Source organism: Cibotium barometz, chromosome 22, assembly GCF_041138505.1.
Source record: "Cibotium barometz isolate CiBa-2024 chromosome 22, ASM4113850v1, whole genome shotgun sequence".
Taxonomy (NCBI): Eukaryota; Viridiplantae; Streptophyta; class Polypodiopsida; order Cyatheales; family Cibotiaceae; genus Cibotium; species Cibotium barometz.
The window spans coordinates 3,011,858-3,033,538 of NC_141067.1; the positions used below are offsets into that span (position 1 = coordinate 3,011,858).

The following is a 21,681-nucleotide window of genomic DNA, read 5'->3' on the forward strand; positions in this document are numbered from 1 at the left end:
CTCTTTTCTTAATCGGGCACCATAGATGTATTCTGGAAGCATAAGGCTTCAAATATGCTTACACATGATTAAAAGTTTTACTTTCACCCTCTCCAACAATCAATGGCTGTATGCAACTCCAAATAGACTCCCTTCTTTTCCACTAATTTGTTTTTGTGAAAAACCATGGTTTTGAAGCTTGCAATTTACAAGCTCACAAGCTTTTAAGCTTAAAAAGCCCATAAAAACTATTTTTTAAAGTTTTTTTCCCCAAAACACATGTTTAAATTTTCCATAGCTTCCCTGAGAGTTTTAAATTTTTAACCATATTTTTTAAAAATTTCGAATCTTATTATCTATTTTCTAAAAATTATTTTAACAAAAAAATCTAAAAATGTACAAAATCCCATAAAACCCTAGAATTTTTTTCTTAGCTCCTCCATCAATTTTGAGTTTAATTCATGTGCAAAGTTGTTTGCAAGGCTCATAATCAATGTTCGTGTGTGAGTATGCTAACCTCTTCATTATCAATTCTGGTATCTAGTGAACCCTCCTCTACAATGCCTATAAATCTTTATTTTGTGGTGGTGGTCAAAAACAACACACCGAAGAAACTTGGTCGTGGTAGAATTATATTTCTTCTTTGGCTTATACAACGCAAGGTAAACCTCTACTTACATTCGGCACATGATGTTATTTTGATTAACTCGATCGTGTTTGCATTGTGCAAACGAGGTAACAAATCTCCAATTTCATCAACAAAATTCACAATGAATCCTTCTTCAAGTGATAATGATTTGTATATCGACAATAATCATGGCTTCACCAACTCTCCACTTTTTGAGTCAACACTCAATCAAAAGTTTTCTTTAATTCAAGCTCAATTGGAAGAAGAGCAACAACGATGCATTCATGTGGAATCCTTATTGGAGCATGCGAAGTGCATTCAGGCCAAAAATTCTCAAGAGGATGACCGCACCGCCAAAATTCTCAAAGTAGCTTTGATGTTTAACACGTGCAGAAAATAAGTTGTCACTCTTTTACTTTTACAAATTTTAATAGTAAAAAGGATGGCTGCTCTATTCTTTCATGGTTAAGCTAGTTTGATGATTATTTTATGGATGAAAGTTTCTCACAAAATAATAAGATCAAATGTGCTACTAAATCACATGGTGGATAAGGCATCTTTATGGTAGAATATACTACATCATGCTACCGCGACAAACCAATCACTTGGGTTGATTTTCAAGACAAAGTCAAGGAGTGTTTTCCTAGTTTCATCTACAAGCACATCATGCATGGAGCAAGTGTTCTTGGATGATCATGACACTGTATATCTTAATATACAAAGCATTTTTGGTAGAGTTCACTACATCTTCCCATGCTTGAGGATGTCCTTGATGATACTTTGCAACAAAAATACAAAGATGGTCTCAAAGAAGGTATGCGAGCAGAGGTGAATATGTTTAAACCTCCTTATCTCTATGAAGCTATTTCTCTAGCTCACGACACAAAGAAAAATCTTCGCTTCATTGGTAAATTTGTTCGGCCTATGCAAGGCCCTCTTCCATACAATCTTTTTGTGGATAATAATCGTCCATTCAGGCAATCTTTTCAACTCAATTATTCCACTTTAAATCACACTAGTAATTTTTAAAAGTAGCTGACTTTCACAATTCCTCCTAAAAATGTATTTAATGGGAAAATTTCAAAGCCAAATCTTGGAAAGGATGAAGCACTATGAGGATGCTCATAGAAGACCATTGGAGTTCAAAGAAGGAAATTATGTGTTTTTAAGAATCCCCAAATCAAGATATGGTTCTCCCAAGGGAAATACCAACATCAATTAGCTCATCAGTATTATAGTTCTCTCAAGGGCTACAACAACACCAATTAGATTATCGGTATTATGGTCCCTACTACAAAGTTTTGAGGAGAGTTGGTGAGTGTTATGAGGAGCTAATTTAAATGGAATTTTATATTCCCACATTCTTCATTATTTATAAACTCTCCTAGAAGAGTTTAGATTTGGATGCTTTTCTAGATCTAGGCGAGATCGTAGCTTACCTTATGCATACGCAAGTGATTTCGTACATGCATGCATGGGTTGCATCATCTCGCAATCCGACATAGTCAAATTGTCCCATGCACGATGAGCTTTAAGATTAAAACTTTGGGGGGGGGGGGGTGGGGAAGATGGACTTTACCTTACATTATAATTCCACCTAAGTAGTTGGTTTATCATGGCTATTACGAAGAACATTCCACCATAATGATGCATGGTCAACCAGATGGTTAGCAACATGTTTTATCTTGTCCCATTTTGAAAAGTAATTTTCTAGTTGACTTAATCATGAAGCACAAAGATGAGTATCCTTTTGGCCATCAAATTTGATAAAATAGAAAGTATGATAGCTAATCTTACTATCTTTTTTGGTTTGTTGGAATTGCACATTAATGGGCCACGCCTTTGGATACCTTGCCCTTCCCCTCTTCATTGTTTCCATAGCCATGCCTGCTGTGCAAAGGCATGGGACTCTATTTGCTCTGGGGTGGTGATGATACCTTTTCAAAGATGGTATGCTCAGGTTCTTTGGCCTTCTTTTCCCTCCTCAACTCCATTTCCACCCATAGGGCGGTATTCTTCCAGGTTCTGTCTTCAGCACCCTCCTTTCCCTTTCTGCTTGGTGACTCCATTGGCAAGAGGCATTAGCAGAGTCACTTTTCGAATGAGTTGTTGGCTCCTCACCACCCGGATCTGCGAATCATAAGAGCCCGCTGCTTCCCCACAGTGCTCTGGATCCGGGGGAGGGGTTTCTTCCTTATCTTGATGCTCGTGCTTGAGAGCTGCTTTGGCCTTGTCTATCTGTCTTAGACGCTTTCAACTGGTTCATGAATTTTGCAATTTCGTCCTAGTTGGAAGGTCGCAGGGCACCTACCTGTTTTGCTGAGCTGTCTGGATTAAATTTTGCATATATTTAATAACAGTCCGCTTCGAGACACCCATGCACCTCTGGCCGATTTCTTCCTAGATTCTTTCTTGCAAGTCTTCTTTTGCCCCTTTTTCCCTTTTTACCTAGCCTTGAAAGTCTTCTAGCATTTTGTCCTTTGCTCGCACTTCCTCCGCGTGTACCCTCCTCATAGCATCCATTTGCTCTTGTCTCCCGATGCATATAAGGAGTGTGATTCGTTCTTCGAGAAACAATTAAGTCTTTATGAATAATCCCATAATAATTGATTTGTTTCTTTGCAAGATCTTACAGACATGTGGGGAACAAAAGAACTTTCCCGAACCAATATTTACATCAATAACTGATTCTTACCGTGTCACAATCCGTGGGAATCGCCTAATGTGCACCAAAATAGCCACCTAAAGTGTAATACAATTTTATCAAGACAATGGTCAAATGCCATCTATTACATCACAAACCAATCAAAGATATTATACTTGCTCTGAAAAGTAGTACTCAGACTGTATCTCTTGGTAGGGCGAGAATATATAGTTCTCAACAAAATCCACCACATTGAGATAACACCACCAATGGGAAACTGCTCCAAGCACGTATGAAACTAACGATCCTGCCACTTGCCACAATGGGTGTGTCGTATATAAGGTTAGATGTGCTCTCTAAAAGAAGTACTGTGAACAATGCATGTGGAGTATGTTTCTCCATGAGCTGCAACCTCCTGGATCGCCCCCCACCATCGAGCGGGCATACTACATACTCATATTGCCACCAATGCACTACCTCAATGTCACTAACATCCCCCTTAAGCATAGGCAGCTCTACCAATCCCCCACATGCACCACACGTCCCCTCCACACATGAAAGTATAAGGCATATGGCTTGTGTGGACACAAAAGAGTGTATCAAATCGTGTGGGCCTCCCATTGTTCCCACTAGGGAAACAAAACACAGCATTGTAAAGTTTAAACTCCACATGGTATTGACAACACGTGTCACGCTGATGAGAGTAGTGCACAAACCATAGTTTGCATCGTTCGAAAGATCTTTGGCCGATCTTGAGGTGAGGGTGTGCCTCCACAAACTGGGTATATAATGCAGTTTGACTCACCTCAAGAAAACAAGCCCCCCATGTTCGATGAACACATCCTTTGAGACTCTTTTTTGCAATGCTTTCTTGAACACTGGCAAAGATCTACAATTCTCCTCCCAAAATTTGTCTAGAAGTGCCTTGGTGCTATCATTAATCAAATGATTATACCTAGGACTATGACCACTAGAAGCCCACAGTACCCCAGCATCATCAGCATCAGTTCTTTGCCTCAAAGAACCACCTATAAGAGTCCAGGGTGCTATGTAAAGAATGCGAGAGGTACTTCTCATCTCGCTGCCATGTGGGGTCTATAAATGGCTCCTACAGTAGCGCAATAAGCAGCCAATGCATCCGAGATATTCCTCTCCTTGATGGATGCATTTGAGTGAAACACTATTAAGAACCTTAGCATCCACTCTCCTCTCTTGACGCTCACCAATCTCAACAATAGTCCTACACTCAACTACTTCAGTATGGTCAATAAGGGATGTGAAGAGAACAAATTGTGGTCAATAAGGGATGTGAAGAGAACAGATTGTGACAAGGGAGTGAGATCTTGAAAGAAATTACGAATGATCTTGGACATACGATGATGTATGGTTGGCTTGCTTATGGTGGCTTTTACATTCACACTTTCACTAGGAGGAGAAAGGGGAGGCTCACATGCTTCAAGTAAACCAAGGGGGCAAGTAGGGAGAGGTGGAAGAGGCTCATGTGGAGGAGGTGAGGGTGGTGGTGGCTCGCCAACATTAGCGAGACTGCCCATTGGCTTGCTCTCTACTCTCTTTTCCACTCGCAAGCTATATCCTCTTTCTCTCCGCTTCTTAAGCCACATGAGCAGGGGGTTTTCTATTCCTATCAGATCTATTACTCCTATGACTTTATGAGCCCATTGTTTAAAAAAAAGCTACTAAGACTAGACACTAAGCTATGATTGAATGAAATGAGCATAGAAGTATGTGCATTTGTGGGAAACAATACTCTCTTATCTTGCATTGTATTGGATGTTCTAATTCATAAGATAACATTTTCTTATTCAATTAGATGATTATAGATTAATAGATATATCTTTTTTTAATTAAATTTGCATAATATCTTTGGGTAGATTTTAAAATGGAGAGGATTTTAATATAATATATTCTTTAAATTAAATATTTAAAATTTAAAATTATAAAAAATAAAGAAAATATATTTTAAGAAGAAGATAAAATATATTTCTTTTAACTTTAAAATAATATGTTATTTAATATATATATGTTATTTATTTTTAAAAGTAAAATTTATTATTTTAAAATTTAAAAAATTAAAAGTATGTTAAAATATATATAATTATATTCAATAAATTAATAAATAGAGCTAATTTTTAAAAAATTATAGAGGTGAAATAATATATTTTCTTATTGTTGTATATTTTTATTTAAAATATAAATATTATAAGAGTATTATATATGTATGGATTATCTATAAATTAAATATATCTTATTTTACATGTATGTGAAACCATGAATGGATGCATCCATGCATGGGAGGTGATGTTATGGGAACTCAAATTGATGATATGGTATGCTTGACTTTGTTGCCGTGGCATATAGGTGTGACAAGTGGCACCAACTCAAGATGAGGTGGCAACTCTCCCTCCTTGATGATGTGTTAATCCATGTGACGTAGTATTTCATGTCATTAATAATTAGGTGGCACTTGTTGAGGTGGAATGAATGCCATATGTAAGTAAGATATTACACACGTGGCCACATGCATGGCCACCTTAGGAGTCTCCACTGATGTTTGGTCGACTTTACCAAGCTTAGTTTAGGCTTGGAAGAGAAGAAACTTCTCAAGTAGAGCTATTTTCACATAAAATAGATGAAAATAGACCTTTTTTTTACTCAAATTAAACCAAATTTTGTTTGTTATTTTTTTATAATTAATTTATTAGTTATGTTCAATTGCTTTAAGACTTTGGAGTAAATTTCCATTGGAGATGTCAAAAAATCTAACCATTAAGAATGAAATTTGACCATATGGGCACATTGTCTTGATAATTATCTATCCTTGGACCATTCAAGCAAGTAGAAATACCTAATTTTTGGTATAAAGATGTGCTATATAAAAAAACTGCCTTTTTGTATACTTTCAAAATATATAGTAATTATTTTAAAATAGAAATTACATGCAAAAATTACTCAATAAATCAAGTTAAGATCTCCATTACATATCTTCGTTGTGTACAAAATGGGGGTGGAATTAGAGTTAATAAAAGAAGTTATTAACATTTTATGGTCGTATTGTCTACTTGTCGAATTAAAGTGGCTAATGTGTATGAAACATTATAACTTTAGTATGCAATTATGGGTGATGAGTTCGATGCCTTTAAATAAAAAAGTGTATAGAAAACTTGTAAAGTTAGTAAAAGGAAGCTTGCTAAATAATAGCACCAACAAGTTCTATAAATTAGGGACACTTTTTCCCATGGATCATCACTATTTAAATACATATGGATAAAGTTTAGTCAAATGAAATCCTTGCTTCCATTTTATAACCCCTTATCATTGTGTACCTCAGACATGGCTCTACAATATTCTCCAAATAGATAAAGGAGTTGTGACTTTGTAAAGGGGTCTATAATATATTTAAACAACTTATGATTTTTAAGAATCTTGACCCAATGAAGATTATATTGAGACATGGTACGTAATATAATTGCACATGGAGGTTCATGAAGATTATGAGCCTGAAGGCCAACCAATCGGTCCACTTCTTGTTGGTTGGAAAGACATGGAAACTCATAGTAGAGGAATCCTTTTTAAAACAATGATGTGGCAAAAGATATGCAACATTAAGCATGTGTAAAAGAATTTTAATATTCATATTATATTGTATAATTTAAATTTAATTTAAGTTTATTAGATCGGCCAGCACATAACCCAGTAGTGCGGGCTTGTGACTTGGGAGGGGAGGTCTTGAGTTTAAATCCCCATAGGTGCCTGTTAATATTGTGATTACTTTAGGGCCACAAGTTATAATGCCTTTGGTCGAGATGATCACACCACTAAGTAAATACCAAATTGTGACTTCAAAAGGAGCCAAACCCATTTTATCAAAATAGGAGAGAACCAACACTAATGATACCACTACATATTGTCTTACATGTATCTATAAGCATTTAAAAATATTACATTAGCACTTGGGCCATGCTTATGAATTGATGCAGGTTAATTAGATTCTCTAGGTTCCCTTAAAGAGTATTACATTAAATTCATTTTTAATCACAAGTATTGACCATATAGTCTTCTTACCAGTTAATATAAGAACACACTTGGCTACACAATCAACCAATGCAAAAACAAGTTTTGTAACTATACGATCCTTGCAATATTTAGCCCCCTTGGAGATCGATGTGAGTATTTCATAGGACATGTAAGACACATTAGGTTGAAAACCTCCTGGACATGTGAAATTTAACATGGGTAGGTTTGTGGTGGTTAGGGGCATAGATCTACCACATGGCAATGTGTTCTAAGTTGTATAGTTGTGGCACTCCCTTTTTGGCTACACTATTCTAATCATATGGTTTGTTGAGCATGCTGAGCCCTTCATGGGGTTCTCTTCAAGTCTCTATAAAAAAGACCTACCCCCTCCCCATTTCTCCATCCTATGTAGTATTGAAGAGTAGCAACAATTAGCCTAAGAATGCCATATCTACAAGACAACACAAGCATCAAGGAGACTTCGTTTGGGCTATGCATTAATATTTTTATAATTTTTTTCAATATGGATTATTTTCGATGGAAGTAAAGGATTCCTCGGATTGAAAGGAGGGAAAAAAAATCTTGCCCCATAAAGATTATTTTGTAGAAATTTTTACTAATCTTGTTATATGTTTATTTTTTCAAAGATATTATGTCTTGCCCTTGGTCTTGCCAAACTCTCCACTAGGGTAGACGTAGAAGGGCTAATATTTTTTTGCCGTCATATGGGAAGTTTCCTCAGGGGCAACACACTCGAAGAAGCGTTGAATTTTGTGGAAATAAATGTTGAAGGCTTCATTTTCTTCTACATTTTCCAACTCAGCCTTATTTGGTAAAGTTCAAGGTGTTGGCTTAGTTGCATTTACTATATGAGGCTTCATTTAACGAAGCCTCCCTGTGGAAACTCCTTCATATTTTGCTTTGATGTATAATAATTTTTCACATCAATAATATGATGTGCCTTTGTATTGTTTAACCACAAGCATTGTAGAGCAACACGGATAGGCCTTCCAAATCTTGGGTCATTAATCATGGGGCAACAATCTTGGAAAAAAAAGATATCCTAAAAGGATATTCTAACTGCATAAGAAACTAGTCTTTTTTTGTGTCCTTTAAGTGGGGGTAATTGGTACTTGTCCACTTACCATCTTCTCTACTAGTGTACCCGAAGATAACAAAAGGAAAAGAATATGTTGCATTTAAATATTTTCTTTATTTACAAGATGATAAAATTGCACGTTTTTACACTAGAGAGTAAGGTCGTACACATAAGACTTTTGTATTATTACTAAACCCGATGATTTGCAGAAGCATTGAATAGTGCACGCTTAGTGTGTGGTGTTGCGTTGTTTAGAGGCTGGGAGGCCCATGCTGCTGCTCTACTGCCCACCCTTGTACACTACTGCTACGTATGTGGTGGTTAGCTACTCTTATACACTGTTGCCACCCTGTACACTACTGCTCCTACGTATGTGGTGGTGGTTAGAGGGGCGAAACATATTGCCTACTGTTGTACACTGTTGCCACCCTGTACACAACTGCTCCTACGTATGTCGTGGTTAGAGGGGAGAAACATATTGCCTACTGTTGTACATTGTTGCCACGTGGTTGGAGAAGAGGAGAGGAGATGATGCTAAAGAGAGTCACATGTGGCAGAAAAGAAAAGAAAAAACTGTGCTTATTTTACTTGCTACCTAGTGATTGTGTAATGCCCCATGCTTTTTCGTTCGCTTTCGCTCTATGTGTTTCTCTCTCTATTCTTGAACCTGTGATAGATAAGTCGTGATGTACGCCAGTGCCACGATTCCCGGGATAAATAAAAGTTGGGCCTGTTGGGAAGTCTCAATCATCCTTTGGGGGGGGGGGCCCTCAACACTATCTCCAATTTGATGAAGTTCCGGAAGGGTATGGGTCCTGGGAGATAGTGCTGAGGAAGAGGGGGTCTTTGGAGTTTGGACCCACAACTCACCCGACTTCGCACTAGCGTAAAGGTGGTGTGATGACGGCCCTGCTAGCTGCAACCTTCAAGGCTGACAGCAGAAACATGGTTCTCGTGTGTAGCTTCTACTCTGCCAGTGCTCAACTAGCTACAACGAAGTAGTAAAAAACCCATTTCTCAACAAAATTTACGCCCATTTCCTAACAAAATTTCAAACCTTTCTTTTGCAGTTTAAAATGGGCTTTGAAGACCAGTGTTGTATCCTCATTGCGGGCCCTTTCTCGCACAAGGTGAGAAGAAAGGCTCATACGGTTGGCGCTCGATCTCAATGGAGACGTGCCGCAGATCAGCTGCAGTTCCCGGTGAAGAGGGAGACTACCTCCGACCTCTCATTGGCGAGAAACTGCAGGGGAGCTCGGCAGCTGCGCCCTGCGGCAAACCTTGCATAAGTGGAGTGATCCTTTGCACTAGTGCTGTGGTATGCTGCGCCTTGATAGCTCTACTTTCTGTGCGACCTGGGCCTGGGTCCTTGGATCAACTGGCCGCCTCCTCGTCGAAATCAGGCCATATAATTGAGGGCGGATCATCTGGCCGCAGCGAGTATAATTGGTGGTCTGGTTACACCCCTCAAAGCAAGGAGCCCACGGATTTCGACATGAAAGTACGAGATGATTTTCCATGGAATGAGTCCGCCCAGCTAGCTCTGCGCACCGCTTTCCACTTCCAGCCCGCACACCATTGGATGAACGGTAATTATTATAACCCAAACGCTGTGATCTCTCTTGTACGTCTAGCTATGCTGCTGGTGTGGTTTTGTTGTAGAGAGTACTCAAATGCTAACGTGCACTTTCATGTCGTCACTCTGTACTGCTGGCGCATTAATCAACTATACAAGACCCGGATGGTGAGATTCGATGATTGCTCTCTCATAATGATGTCACAAATCCCTGCGTATTGTTGAAATTGTAAGAATTAGTGTGGTTGCGGTGTAGTGCAGCTCCCCTCTACTACCAAGGATGGTACCACCTCTTCTACCAGTATAATCCGGTGGAGTCGTACTGGGGCCTCATCTCGTGGGGGCACACCGTGTCCAGGGACCTCATACACTGGCTCTACCTGGAGCAACTAGCCATGGTGCCGGATCACTGGTATGACTATAACGGAGTGTGGACGGGGTCCGCTACCATGCTGCCAGGCGGGATTCCGGGCATCATCTACACGGGCTCCACGAGCGAGTCGGTGCAGCTGCAGAACGTGGCTTTCCCGACGGACCCCTCCGACCCCCTGCTGCTCAATTGGACCAAGATCGCCCAGAACCCAGTCATAAGCCCCCCTCCCGGCATCAATTACACAGACTTCCGCGACCCCACCACGGCCTGGCTGGGCAACGACAGCCTCTGGACGCTCGCCGTGGGCTCCCAGCTCCGACCCGCCCACGCAGGCATCGCCCTTCTCTACCGAAGCGCCGACTTCGTCAACTGGACGCTGCTGCCAGACACGGTTCTGCACCGGGTAAATGGCACGGGAATGTGGGAATGCGTGGATTTCTACCCGATCTTGGCTTCCGGCGATCCCACAGGCCTGGACACCTCGGCGGCGGGCGAGGGGGTGAAGCACGTGCTCAAGGCCAGCATGGACGACACCAGGATCGACTTCTACACCATCGGCACGTACGACCCGCAGAGCTTCACCTTCGCTCCCGATAATCCCGCTCTGGACCTCACCTTCGGTTTCAGATACGACTACGGCCGATACTACGCCTCCAAAACCTTCTACGACCCCGTCAAGCAACGACGGATTCTGTTTGGCTGGATCAACGAGTCCGACGCCCGACAAGACGACATTATCAAGGGCTGGTCGGGAGTTCAGGTATCGTCGATTACTTTAGTGTTACCAACCTTTTCTAGCCAGTTCCTGAATGATCCGTCAGTAGGCCAAGTTTAACGTTTGCCTTTTTAACGCAACTGCTGCCGAAGCACCACTGGCACACATATAGAAAGGGGATCGCTAGTTGTATTTATTGATTTTGATGAATGAAGTCCTGTAATATACATTAGTCTCGACTCTCAAATCCTTGGTTAAATTGGGAATTCGGCTATGGCGTGACATGCCTTTAACTATTCTCACATGTGCTAAATGTAGACCCACTAAATTTTCTAGGGAATCCCGAGACAAGTTTGGTTCGACAACGCAACAAGAGAAAACTTGATCCAATGGCCCATTGAGGAACTCACAAGTCTTTATGAAAGCAACATCACACTTGACAATGTCGTGTTGGAAAGTGGCTCAATCATGGAAGTTGAAGGGGCTCAAGGGGCACAGGTAAGGAATGCCCTTCATTGTTATATTTAAATAAGTTTAATATCATGTGAAGTGACTAGTCTAGTTCATAGGTATAAAAAAAAGTCAAATACAAACTAGTTTATTGATTCATTGTTTGTTTATTCACTACGTTCATTAAATTTAAAGCTATAATATAAGAAAATCCTCCATTTTTTTGGGATTGCTAGAGCTTGATATGTTCCATCATTTTTGAGACTTGCTTTATGAAAAACACAAGAAATAGAGAACCTCAAATCTTTGCCTACATACCTTTTTTTTTTTTTGGGTTTGAAGATTATGAATTTGAGTGTTCACTAAATTTCCTTCGGTTCTGGTTTTAACAAGTGCCATGATACTTACTTTTGCATGTCCATCTACTTAGTGGGACATTATTTTGAGCTTCATCAACCCACTCAAAGCCCTCTACATAGATGAAGACTTAGGTTTTCCTACTTTCGAAAGTGAATCATCACTACTTGAATGTAGTCCAAGTGGTGCTGAGCATACTGGCATTTTTGGGCCATTTGGAGTTTTTGTTTTATCATCAGAGGATCTACAAGAGCGAAGTGGAGTTTACTTTTATCTCTCTCCGATACAAGATCGTGACAAAGGGACCTCCTCTGTGTCTTGGAGGACTCTTATATGCAATGACTTAAGCAGGTAATTGAAATTAATTGCAATATCAAAGTAATGTATGCTTCCAAGCTATAAATCTTGATTTCAAGCACCTTGAAGGACACATGCACTTGTCGATCATGTTTCTATAGGCAATGATTCTCTCTCTATGTGTATGCACATTTGTGCGCGCTCGAGCATGCATGGGATATCAAGAGGGTGTTCTAGCATTGATGCTTACATTCATGCTAGTGTACACAAAACAACCCAAGTGTGGTATATATATGTTTGCACATGCAACATGCTTATTTGTAGACATGTGCATGTTTGCAAATGTAAGGGATACATGGGATTTAAAGTGCATACATGTGCATGTTTACTTTATAAAATTTGTTTAAGATTTAGTTTCTTTTTTAATGATCAAGAACTAGGAAATATTAATTGAAAACCATACCATAATCTATTCAATGTAGGTTATTTCTATATTTTAATATTCTCTTTGTAGGTCAATTATGTATTAACTTAAATTATGTTTTGCGGCATCTTATGTTTATGTTTTCCTTTGCAGATCATCATTAGCATCAAACCTTGATAATGGTGTCCATGGAGGGTTTGTTACTATTTTGGAGGATGAAGACCAATTATCTCTTCGTATTATTGTGAGCGTACAACCTCTCATTTTTATACTAATGCAAATGTAAATGATGTTAAAATGGAACCACCTATACCATTTATTTATATGGGAATCACCTAAAGTATATACTTATTGACATAATTGAATGGTTAACAACAATGTCGAGGTTAGTATTATTAACTCATCTAATTACAGGTGGATCACTCAATTATTGAAACATTTGCACAAGGAGGAAGGACGATTGCCACTTCTAGAGTATACCCAACAATTGCCTTGAATAATTCAGCCAATCTATTTTTATTCAACAATGGAAGCATGCAAGTCTCATTAAAACACTTTGAAGCATGGAGACTTTCAAGTGCCGATTTGCATGATTATGGTGCGTGATTAATTTTGTTTAATTTCACAAGAATAAAAGATGAAATGTAAACAATATTGCTTCATCATCATTGACCAATAGAATGTCAAGTGGGATATTGAAATTGTGGAATGATGGTTCAAGGGAGTATTCACACAATCATGGAAAGAGGTCTTTGATAATTATTAATTTCGAAACCAAAATTTTGCTATTTAACTTCTACACTTCCTGAAAGTGTTTCTCTTGTTATTTAGTGCAAGATCTTTTTTTAAAATAAATCCACTTGTTAGGGATCTTTGATCAAAGGCTTTCTTGCTAATAAATGGAATGTCTTTCTTTTTGCAAGTCCATCTTACGTAAGTTTAGTAGCTTTAGCATGATTATAAGCTAGGGCATGTAAGCAAATCAAGGTTCACATTGAGATGTTGAATTTGGTGTAACAACACAAAAAGTTAATACTCGTTCTGATATTAAATTCAATAATCATATAAATTAAAAATCATGAAGGTTTCCTAGTTATAGCTAATGGTGTCATTTGAGCTCATAAAAGTTATTTACAAGGAGGATGTATATTTCACATTGTTTCTTAAAAGATAACAATAATACAAAATATCGCGTAGTAAATACTATTGTCAAAATATAAAAAATGAGAATCTTCTTTCAAATCACCATCTACCATCATGTCTCAGCCATACATCGGCTTACGGGCACAAAGCTCGTGAATCTCACCAACCTATAAGTTATCCATTCAAACATATTACACAATAGCAACAAATGCTAAAATTACACAACAACATATAAGCATTAAATCTAACACTTAGTTCCAGCCATCCCTAAACTCATGTCTTACATATAGAATATTCGAAATCACCCAAGTGTCATGCCACAAGTATAGTGGTAATTAGGCATTTTCAATTAACAACAAAGCGACGGACGAACAAATCGCGACATTTCTCTTGCTTGGGATTCAGGCATCCATCTAGCATTCTCTTGGGGATGATTTTTAAAGGTAAAAAGATATCTATTATACATTGTACTTGTGCAAGTGGTAGTGGTAGTGGTAGTGGTCTCATGGTCAATAATAGCTTCAGGTGTTGAAGTTCTTCTACCTTGTTATCAAGCCTAGGTGCTTCCTCATATACAAGATGTGTAAGAAGTGGTCTCTTATAAAATCTCAACAGATTGATATGGAAAGAATTATAAATTCTCCAATGAGAAGGAAGTAAACGCTTATATACTAGGTCATTGAGTTTTTGAGTAATTTGAAAAGGACCATAAAAACGAGGAGCTAACTTAACAACAAGGTTGGCCTCAACACTTTTAAGATGTCCCTTTTCAATACAAAGCAAAACATATTAATCTACTTAAAAAACCATGTGCTTTCTTTTCTTATTAGCATGTTTAGTGTATTGCTCTTGTGCATTAGAAATATCTTTATGAACATGATCATGAATGGAAGTAAAATCAATGATGAATTGATATGTAACTTCAATAGTGTTGAGTGATAAGAGTAGGTAAAACTTTGCCATGCAAAAGGTGCTTTTCCAGTGGATGAATATGGTGTGCTATTGTTTGTAAATTGCAAAACATAGATATACTTATCTCATTGTTTAGGTTATGATGAAACATATGCACGAAGTAAATTCAATATTGCGTTATTTGTTACTTCAGTTTAACCATTAGATTCAGGATGAAATGTAGTGGAAAGATCCAACTTAGTGGCTAAATTATCAAACATTGTATTCACTACAAAACTTAGAATCTCAATCAGAAACAATTACTTGTGGTAAACCATGATGTGTGAAAATCTGTTTAATAAACAAGTGTGCAGCTTGATGTGTAGTAAGAGTCTTTTTACAAGGAAGAAAATATGCATGCTTGCTAAATCTATCAACAATAGTACAAATCATATCATTATGGCTTGCAGTCTCATAGTAGAAAAACCAATGATAAAATCCGTAGAAATATGTTCTTGAGCGTTAGTGATTGGAGAGGTATAAGCAAACCAAGTTTCTTATCCTTATAACTTTTCACTTTTTGATGAATATCACATTTAGAAATAAATCTAGCTACATTATATTTCATTTTAGGCCAATATAAGTCACTAGAGATAGTCTGGAATGTAGATGAAATACCTCAATGCTGCCCCACATAAGGTGGCTGATGTAATTTCTCTAGAATAGAATTTCTAATAAAGGGTTGAGTAATGCATAATATTTTCTGAAAGAAAAGATATCCATCATCATAGGAATACTTAACAAAAGGATTCCAATGATTTTCTCTCAATCTAGATCAAATGTCACTAAAGTTAGAGTCTTGGTTATAAGTCTCATGCATAGAGTCAAAAGATGTATTCTCAATTACATATATATTTTGAATGGAAGGTATTCTACTTAAAGCGTCAACAATAACTACATTTTCTTTACCAGGTTGGTATTGAATAATAGTTTGAAAACTTTGAATAAAAGCTATCCATTTAATATGTCTATCTGAAATAAGTGGTTGAGAAAGTAAGTGTTTAATACTCTGCTGAATCAATTTTTATAAGAAACTCTAAACCCATCAAGTAATGTTTTCAAATTTTTTAATGCATGGACTACGACAGACAACTCTTTGTCATAGGTGCTATACTTACTTTCAGCAAGATGAAATTTCCTACTCTCGAAAAGCAATAGGATGACCATCTTGTATTAACACAACACCAATGCCCTTACTACTGGCATCGGTTTACAAAAAAAACCACAAAGAAAGGACGTGAAAAATCACGTAATCGTAACATAGGTGTCTGAGTAAGTGCATATTTTAATGCAAGAAAATATTTCTCTTGAAATTAAATCTATTCATAAGGTTTGGTTTTCTTTGACAAGTTCATCAAGATATTGCGCCTTATATGCAAAATTATGGACAAACTTGCAATAATAGCTATACAACCCTAGAAAAGATCATAAATCATGAAGATTCTTAGGTCGCGGTCATGATGCAATAGTTTTTATTTTCTTGGGATCAACATGGATTCCCTTAGCAAACTATATATCTCAAATACTCAATCTCACTCTTGAAGAAGCTACTCTTTTTACGATTAAGGTAAAGTTCATTTTCCTTGAGCAAATTAAATACAATTTTCAAGTGTTTTTTGTGCTCTTCTTTAAACTTACTAAAAACTAAGATATAATTGAAAAAGACAACCACAAAGTTTTGATGGCCAAGAAAGATCCTATTCATTATATGACTAAAAGTTGCAGGAGCATTAGTAAGACTGAATGTCATTACTAAAAACTCAAAGTGACTAGTATGAGTTCTTAAAGCAGTTTTATAGATATCTTGACCCGCCATTCTTCCTTGATGATATCCAGATTTTAGATCAATTTTTCTAAAGATGCTGGCTCCCCTTAATTTGTTGAGAAGATCATCAACTCTAGGAATTGGAAATCTATTCTTGACAGTGTTTTTGTTTGTGAGAGCCTTGTAGTCTACACATATGGCGATAAGTACCATTTTTCTTCTTTATTACAATAACCAAGAAGGTTTGGTGCTCCATATAGTGAACTACTTGGTCTAATGAGTCCTTGAGATATTAAATCCCTTATTTGAGACTAAATTTATCTTTGCTCAAAAGGGTTAACTCTAGAAGGTGCTCTACAAGGCAGTGCACTTCCAGGAATAATATCTATTTGATGATCCTTAGGACATGCACAGGTAGTCTAGGAGGTAACACATTGAGGAAATAATCAAAAAATTTAGAAAGAAAAGAGTCACGTGATGTAACCTTGGGAGATGGTTCATTAACACTAAGCTAGTTATAACCAAAAAATTAAGAAAGTTTTCTCCCTCTTCCTCAAAGCCCTCTTGGCCTGAGTATGGCTCAAAAGTGGTCGATCCTTGCCTTGAGATATTCCTTGTAAAAACAAACATTCTTACCATGCCTTCATACATTCCTTGTAAACAAACATTCTTACCATGATGCATAAAAGACATTGTGTGCTTTTCACAATCAATATGTGGTGTGTAATGATGTCGAAAAGCCATTCCATTCCCAAAATTATGTCAATACTATATAAAGATTCTACAAAGAAAGTACGTTCATCAGAAAATTGTGCAATAGATAAAGCAAGATTCTTCACTTTCTTAGTGTAATTATACTTTTGAATTTGAAAGCAAGCCTTTACTTTAAAATGAGAAGGAATTATGTCAAGATGAAGAGCATGTGCAAGACATTCACAAATAAAATCATGTGTACTACCATTGTCATGCAAGATTGTAATTTCTTTATCTTAAATTTTTCCTTTCATTTTAAGTAGTGTGTGGTGAAAAAGAATGAGGATCAAGGTTAGGAGTACTTCTTGTCCACACTTACATTGAAAATGCCCTTATTCAAATGTACTCCATTGAAAAAGTGCATGAAAAGAAGCATAAAAGGAAGTTTATTTCAGGGTCAGATTCAAAGATTAGAGTGGAGATTAACATGTTTTGTTCTCATACTCTTGCCTTTTCTAGAACTCTTACTTTGAATTGTGAAAAGAAAAATGGTGTGCCCAGGTTCTAATAGGAGAATCGTACTTCTAAATTCTCCAAAGCTTCAAAATCTTTTAGTGGTTTTTGAAAAGATGCAGGGGGGAAGAGAGCTTGAGCTCTTGCAAGCATACACACACACTCACAAAACCCTAATAGAGAACACACAAGGTGAGAGGCTGAAAATCTTCTTCTCTACTCAACACTCAACACACCATATACAAGATAAGAGTACACAATAATATGAAAGGTACTCAACCAAATACATACACGGGTTCTCTATAATGTGAACCCGACTAAATGAGCTGGCGCTATAACTATGCCAGTCTCTAGAATGGCTGTCACACAGCCTGTCATCCCACTGGCCGCATATCTCCCATGATCTCACCAACCATGCCAGTGGTGTAAGTGTGGGGCCTATCCCCCAGGCGGGTCAGTGGCCACCGCCTCACTAGACGAGCTCGATATCTCAACACCCCCCCTGAAGATGTCAGCTACCTGATCCTCTGTGCTGACATAAACAAGATCAAGGTCTCCTGCCAAGACCTTCTCTCTGACGAAGTGGTAGTGAACCTCTATGTGCTTCGTACGAGCATGAAAGACTGGGTTCCTGGCCAACTGTATACTGCTAATGTTGTCACTGAAAATGACAACTTGTCTATCCACTGATAGACCCAGATCTGCAAGTAGCTTTCTCAACCAAGCTACCTCACATGCTGCCATAGCAGCTCCTCTGTACTCGGCCTCTGTACTCGATAGAGCAACCGTAGGCTGCTTCTTGCTGCTCCAAGTCACAGCAGCACTCCCTAAAGAAAACATGAATCCACTGGTAGATCGTCTATCTGAGATACTACCAGCCCAATCAGCATCTGTGTACCCATGTACACATATCTCTGTCCCAGTCTCATAGAATAGTCCACAATGCAAAGTAGACTTCACATACCTTAGTATGCGTCTCACTGCATCCAAATGCGGTTTCCGTGGAACCTGCATAAACTGACTCACCAACCCAACAGCATAGCTCAAATCTGGTCTGGTGATCGTCATGTAGATCAAACTTCCTACTATGCGTCTGTACATAGTAGGATCCTCCAAGATCTCTCCTGAATCTGCACTCAACTTGCCATTCTGATCCAATGGCACAGAAATAGGCTTACAGCCTGTCATACCATACTTGGACAACATGTCCAAGCCATACTGTCTCTGCAGTAATCCAATACCATGTGGTGACCTAATCACCTCAATGCCCAAGAAATATCTGAGCTCCCCCAGATCCTTCATCTCAAACTTCTGTCTAAGCAAGATCTTTACATCAAAGATCTCTGCATCATGGTCCCCCGTAATGATCAAGTCATCTACATAGATGACAACAAGCACAACCCCTCTATCACCATGTCTCACATACAATGAGAAATCTGCATTGGCTACATGAAAGCTAATAGTGACAAGATATTCAGAAATCTTGTCAGACCATGCTCTTGGTGCTTGCTTTAAGCCATACAAGGCTTTCTTCAACCTGCAAACATGCTCGGGGTGACCCACATCCTCATAACCAGGTGGCTGCAACATATACACCTCTTCTTGCAAATCCCCATGCAAGAATGCATTCTTTACATCCATCTGATGTAAAGACCATTGCTTTGACGCAGCCACTGCTATCACAACTCTCACTGTTGCCATCTTGGCAACTGGGCTGAAAGTTTCCTCATAATCAATCCCATATGTCTGCGCATATCCTTTGGCTACCAATCTAGCCTTGTACCTGTTTATGCTTCCATCACTGTTATGTTTAACTTTGTACACCCACTTGCATCCAATGGCTTTCTTGCCTTCAGGCAATTGCACTAAATCCCAAGTTTCATTTCCATATAGTGCATCCATCTCCTCATCCATAGCTTTCTCCCAACACACATTTCCAACAGCCTCATCAATGCATGTGGGCTCTACAACCTGCACAACCTTTGCCATATATGCATAGTGATGTGCCACATAACCATCATATGTAAATCTCTGCACAGGGTTCTTCACTCTCCCTGATCTTCGTAGCTTTTCATTCATGGCTTCCATAGCCTTCTTTACACCAGGTGTTCTCATAGCTGGGATCCCAAGCTCCTCATCAAGGCTCATATCTGAGCCACTAGATTCTCCATCAACATGAGAATGCCCTGCAGAAATGTCAGGCATACCAAGGGGCTCAACCACTTTCTCTTTTCCTTTACGTGATGTACTAATCACATTTGCAGGGCTGGTATTATGATGCAGTCTGCCACTCCATGGTCTATCAACAACAGACCCACTAGATGAGGACTCTCCTGGTCCACTCAAAGACTGTGATTGCTGACCTGCATTCTGTGCAACCACACTTCCACTCACATCAGTCCCAACAGCTTCTTTTTCAGCAGCATACCAGCTGCTCATCTCATCAAAGACAACATCCCTGCTTACCCTCAACTCACGTGTAGCAGGGTTATAACACCTGTATCCCTTTTGCTCAAGGGAGTATCCAATAAACACACATTTTTTAGCTTTTGGATCCAGCTTAGTTCTTAGCTCATCTGGTACATGCACATATGCAATGCGTCCAAAAACTTTCAGATGAGACAAATCTGGTTTTCTGCCAGTAAACCTCTCCTCTGGAGTTACATCATGTATGGCTGCAGTTGGAGTCCTGTTCATGATGTATACTGCTGTAGAAACAGCCTCAGCCCAATAGCAATGCGGCATATTCTTCTCTTCCATCAATGCTCGCGCAATCTCAGCAATGTGCCTGTTTTTCTGCTCAGCAACTCCATTTTGCTGCGGAGTGTATCTGCATGTAAACTGTCTCCGAATACCATTCTTCTTCAAATATTCAGAGAACTCATTGGAGAAGTACTCTCCCCCTCCATCTGACCTTAGGCACTTTACATATTTCCCTGTTTGCTTTTCAACCAAAACTCTGAAATTCTGAAAGTGAGTGAACACCTCACTCTTCTCCTTCATGAAATATACCCACACTTTCCTTGTGTGGTCATCAATGAAAGTCACATAATACCTGCACAGCCTCCCATAGATATGGTCTTCGTAGGACCCCATACATCTGAATGCACAACATCTAGTGTATTTCTGCTCACATATCTGTTACGTGGAAACACATGCTTTGTTTGCTTCCCAAATTGGCATGCTTCACAGATTTTATGCATACCTTCCACTTTAAATTTTGGCAGCCCTGTCACAATTCCTTTTGTCTGCATAGACTTCAATCTCTGCACATTCACATGTCCAATTCTTTTATGCCATATGTCTGTGTCTGCAACAATTCCTGAACCATTTGCAAACATCGCAGTACTCATCTCAGGCATGTCTACATTCAACGTAAACATTCTGCCCACTCTATTGCCTTTGGCAACCAACCTGCACTTATCTTTGAAATCTTCAACATAACACCCATCAGCAGGGTTAAACCGAACCTGCAAACCCTGCTCAATCATCTGGCCAACTGAAACCAGATTCTTTGTTATGTTCGGTACATGAAGTACATCTGCAAGGTACTTCACTTTGCCATCCTGCATAGACAATGGCACATCTCCATGGCACATCTCCAATGTGGGCAATTGGATGAGCAGTGTCATCCCCTGTTTCCACAAAACCTGGTCTTTTCGGGTTTTTCATCTCCTTGAACCACTCCCCATGACTCGTCATGTGGTTCGAAGCGCCTGAATCCACATACCATACATTATCTTTTTGTGCTGCATCAACATTTTCAGACATGGCATTCACAACATGCTGCATAACAAACAACCTTTCATTATCCTCATTATTTCTGCTTGAGGATGCATAGTTGTTTTGCTGCACTTTCCCATTTTGCATGTCAGCCTGCTTCTTATAACATTCTGACTGCACGTGTCCAGGCTTACCACAATAATAGCATTCACGTGCATCATTATATTGCCTTTGCCAATTTCCATGGCCTCTTTGACTCCCCCTGCCTCTGAATTTGCCTCTTCCACCTGCGTGTTGTTGTTGTTGTTGATTCTGG

The 21,681-nt window shown here is 38.8% G+C and overlaps 1 protein-coding gene across 1 annotated transcript; it reads left to right on the forward strand.

The window, feature by feature from the left end:
- Nucleotides 1-9,254: 9,254 nt before the first annotated feature.
- Nucleotides 9,255-13,370, forward strand: LOC147626184 (beta-fructofuranosidase, soluble isoenzyme I-like). The gene is made up of 6 exons (XM_086816301.1): nucleotides 9,255-9,974; nucleotides 10,223-11,094; nucleotides 11,386-11,547; nucleotides 11,930-12,207; nucleotides 12,731-12,821; nucleotides 12,992-13,370. Exons 1-6 carry the CDS (start codon nucleotides 9,554-9,556, stop codon nucleotides 13,181-13,183), a joined length of 2,016 nt encoding a protein of 671 aa, XP_086672427.1. The 5' UTR covers nucleotides 9,255-9,553; the 3' UTR covers nucleotides 13,184-13,370.
- Nucleotides 13,371-21,681: the final 8,311 nt, after the last annotated feature.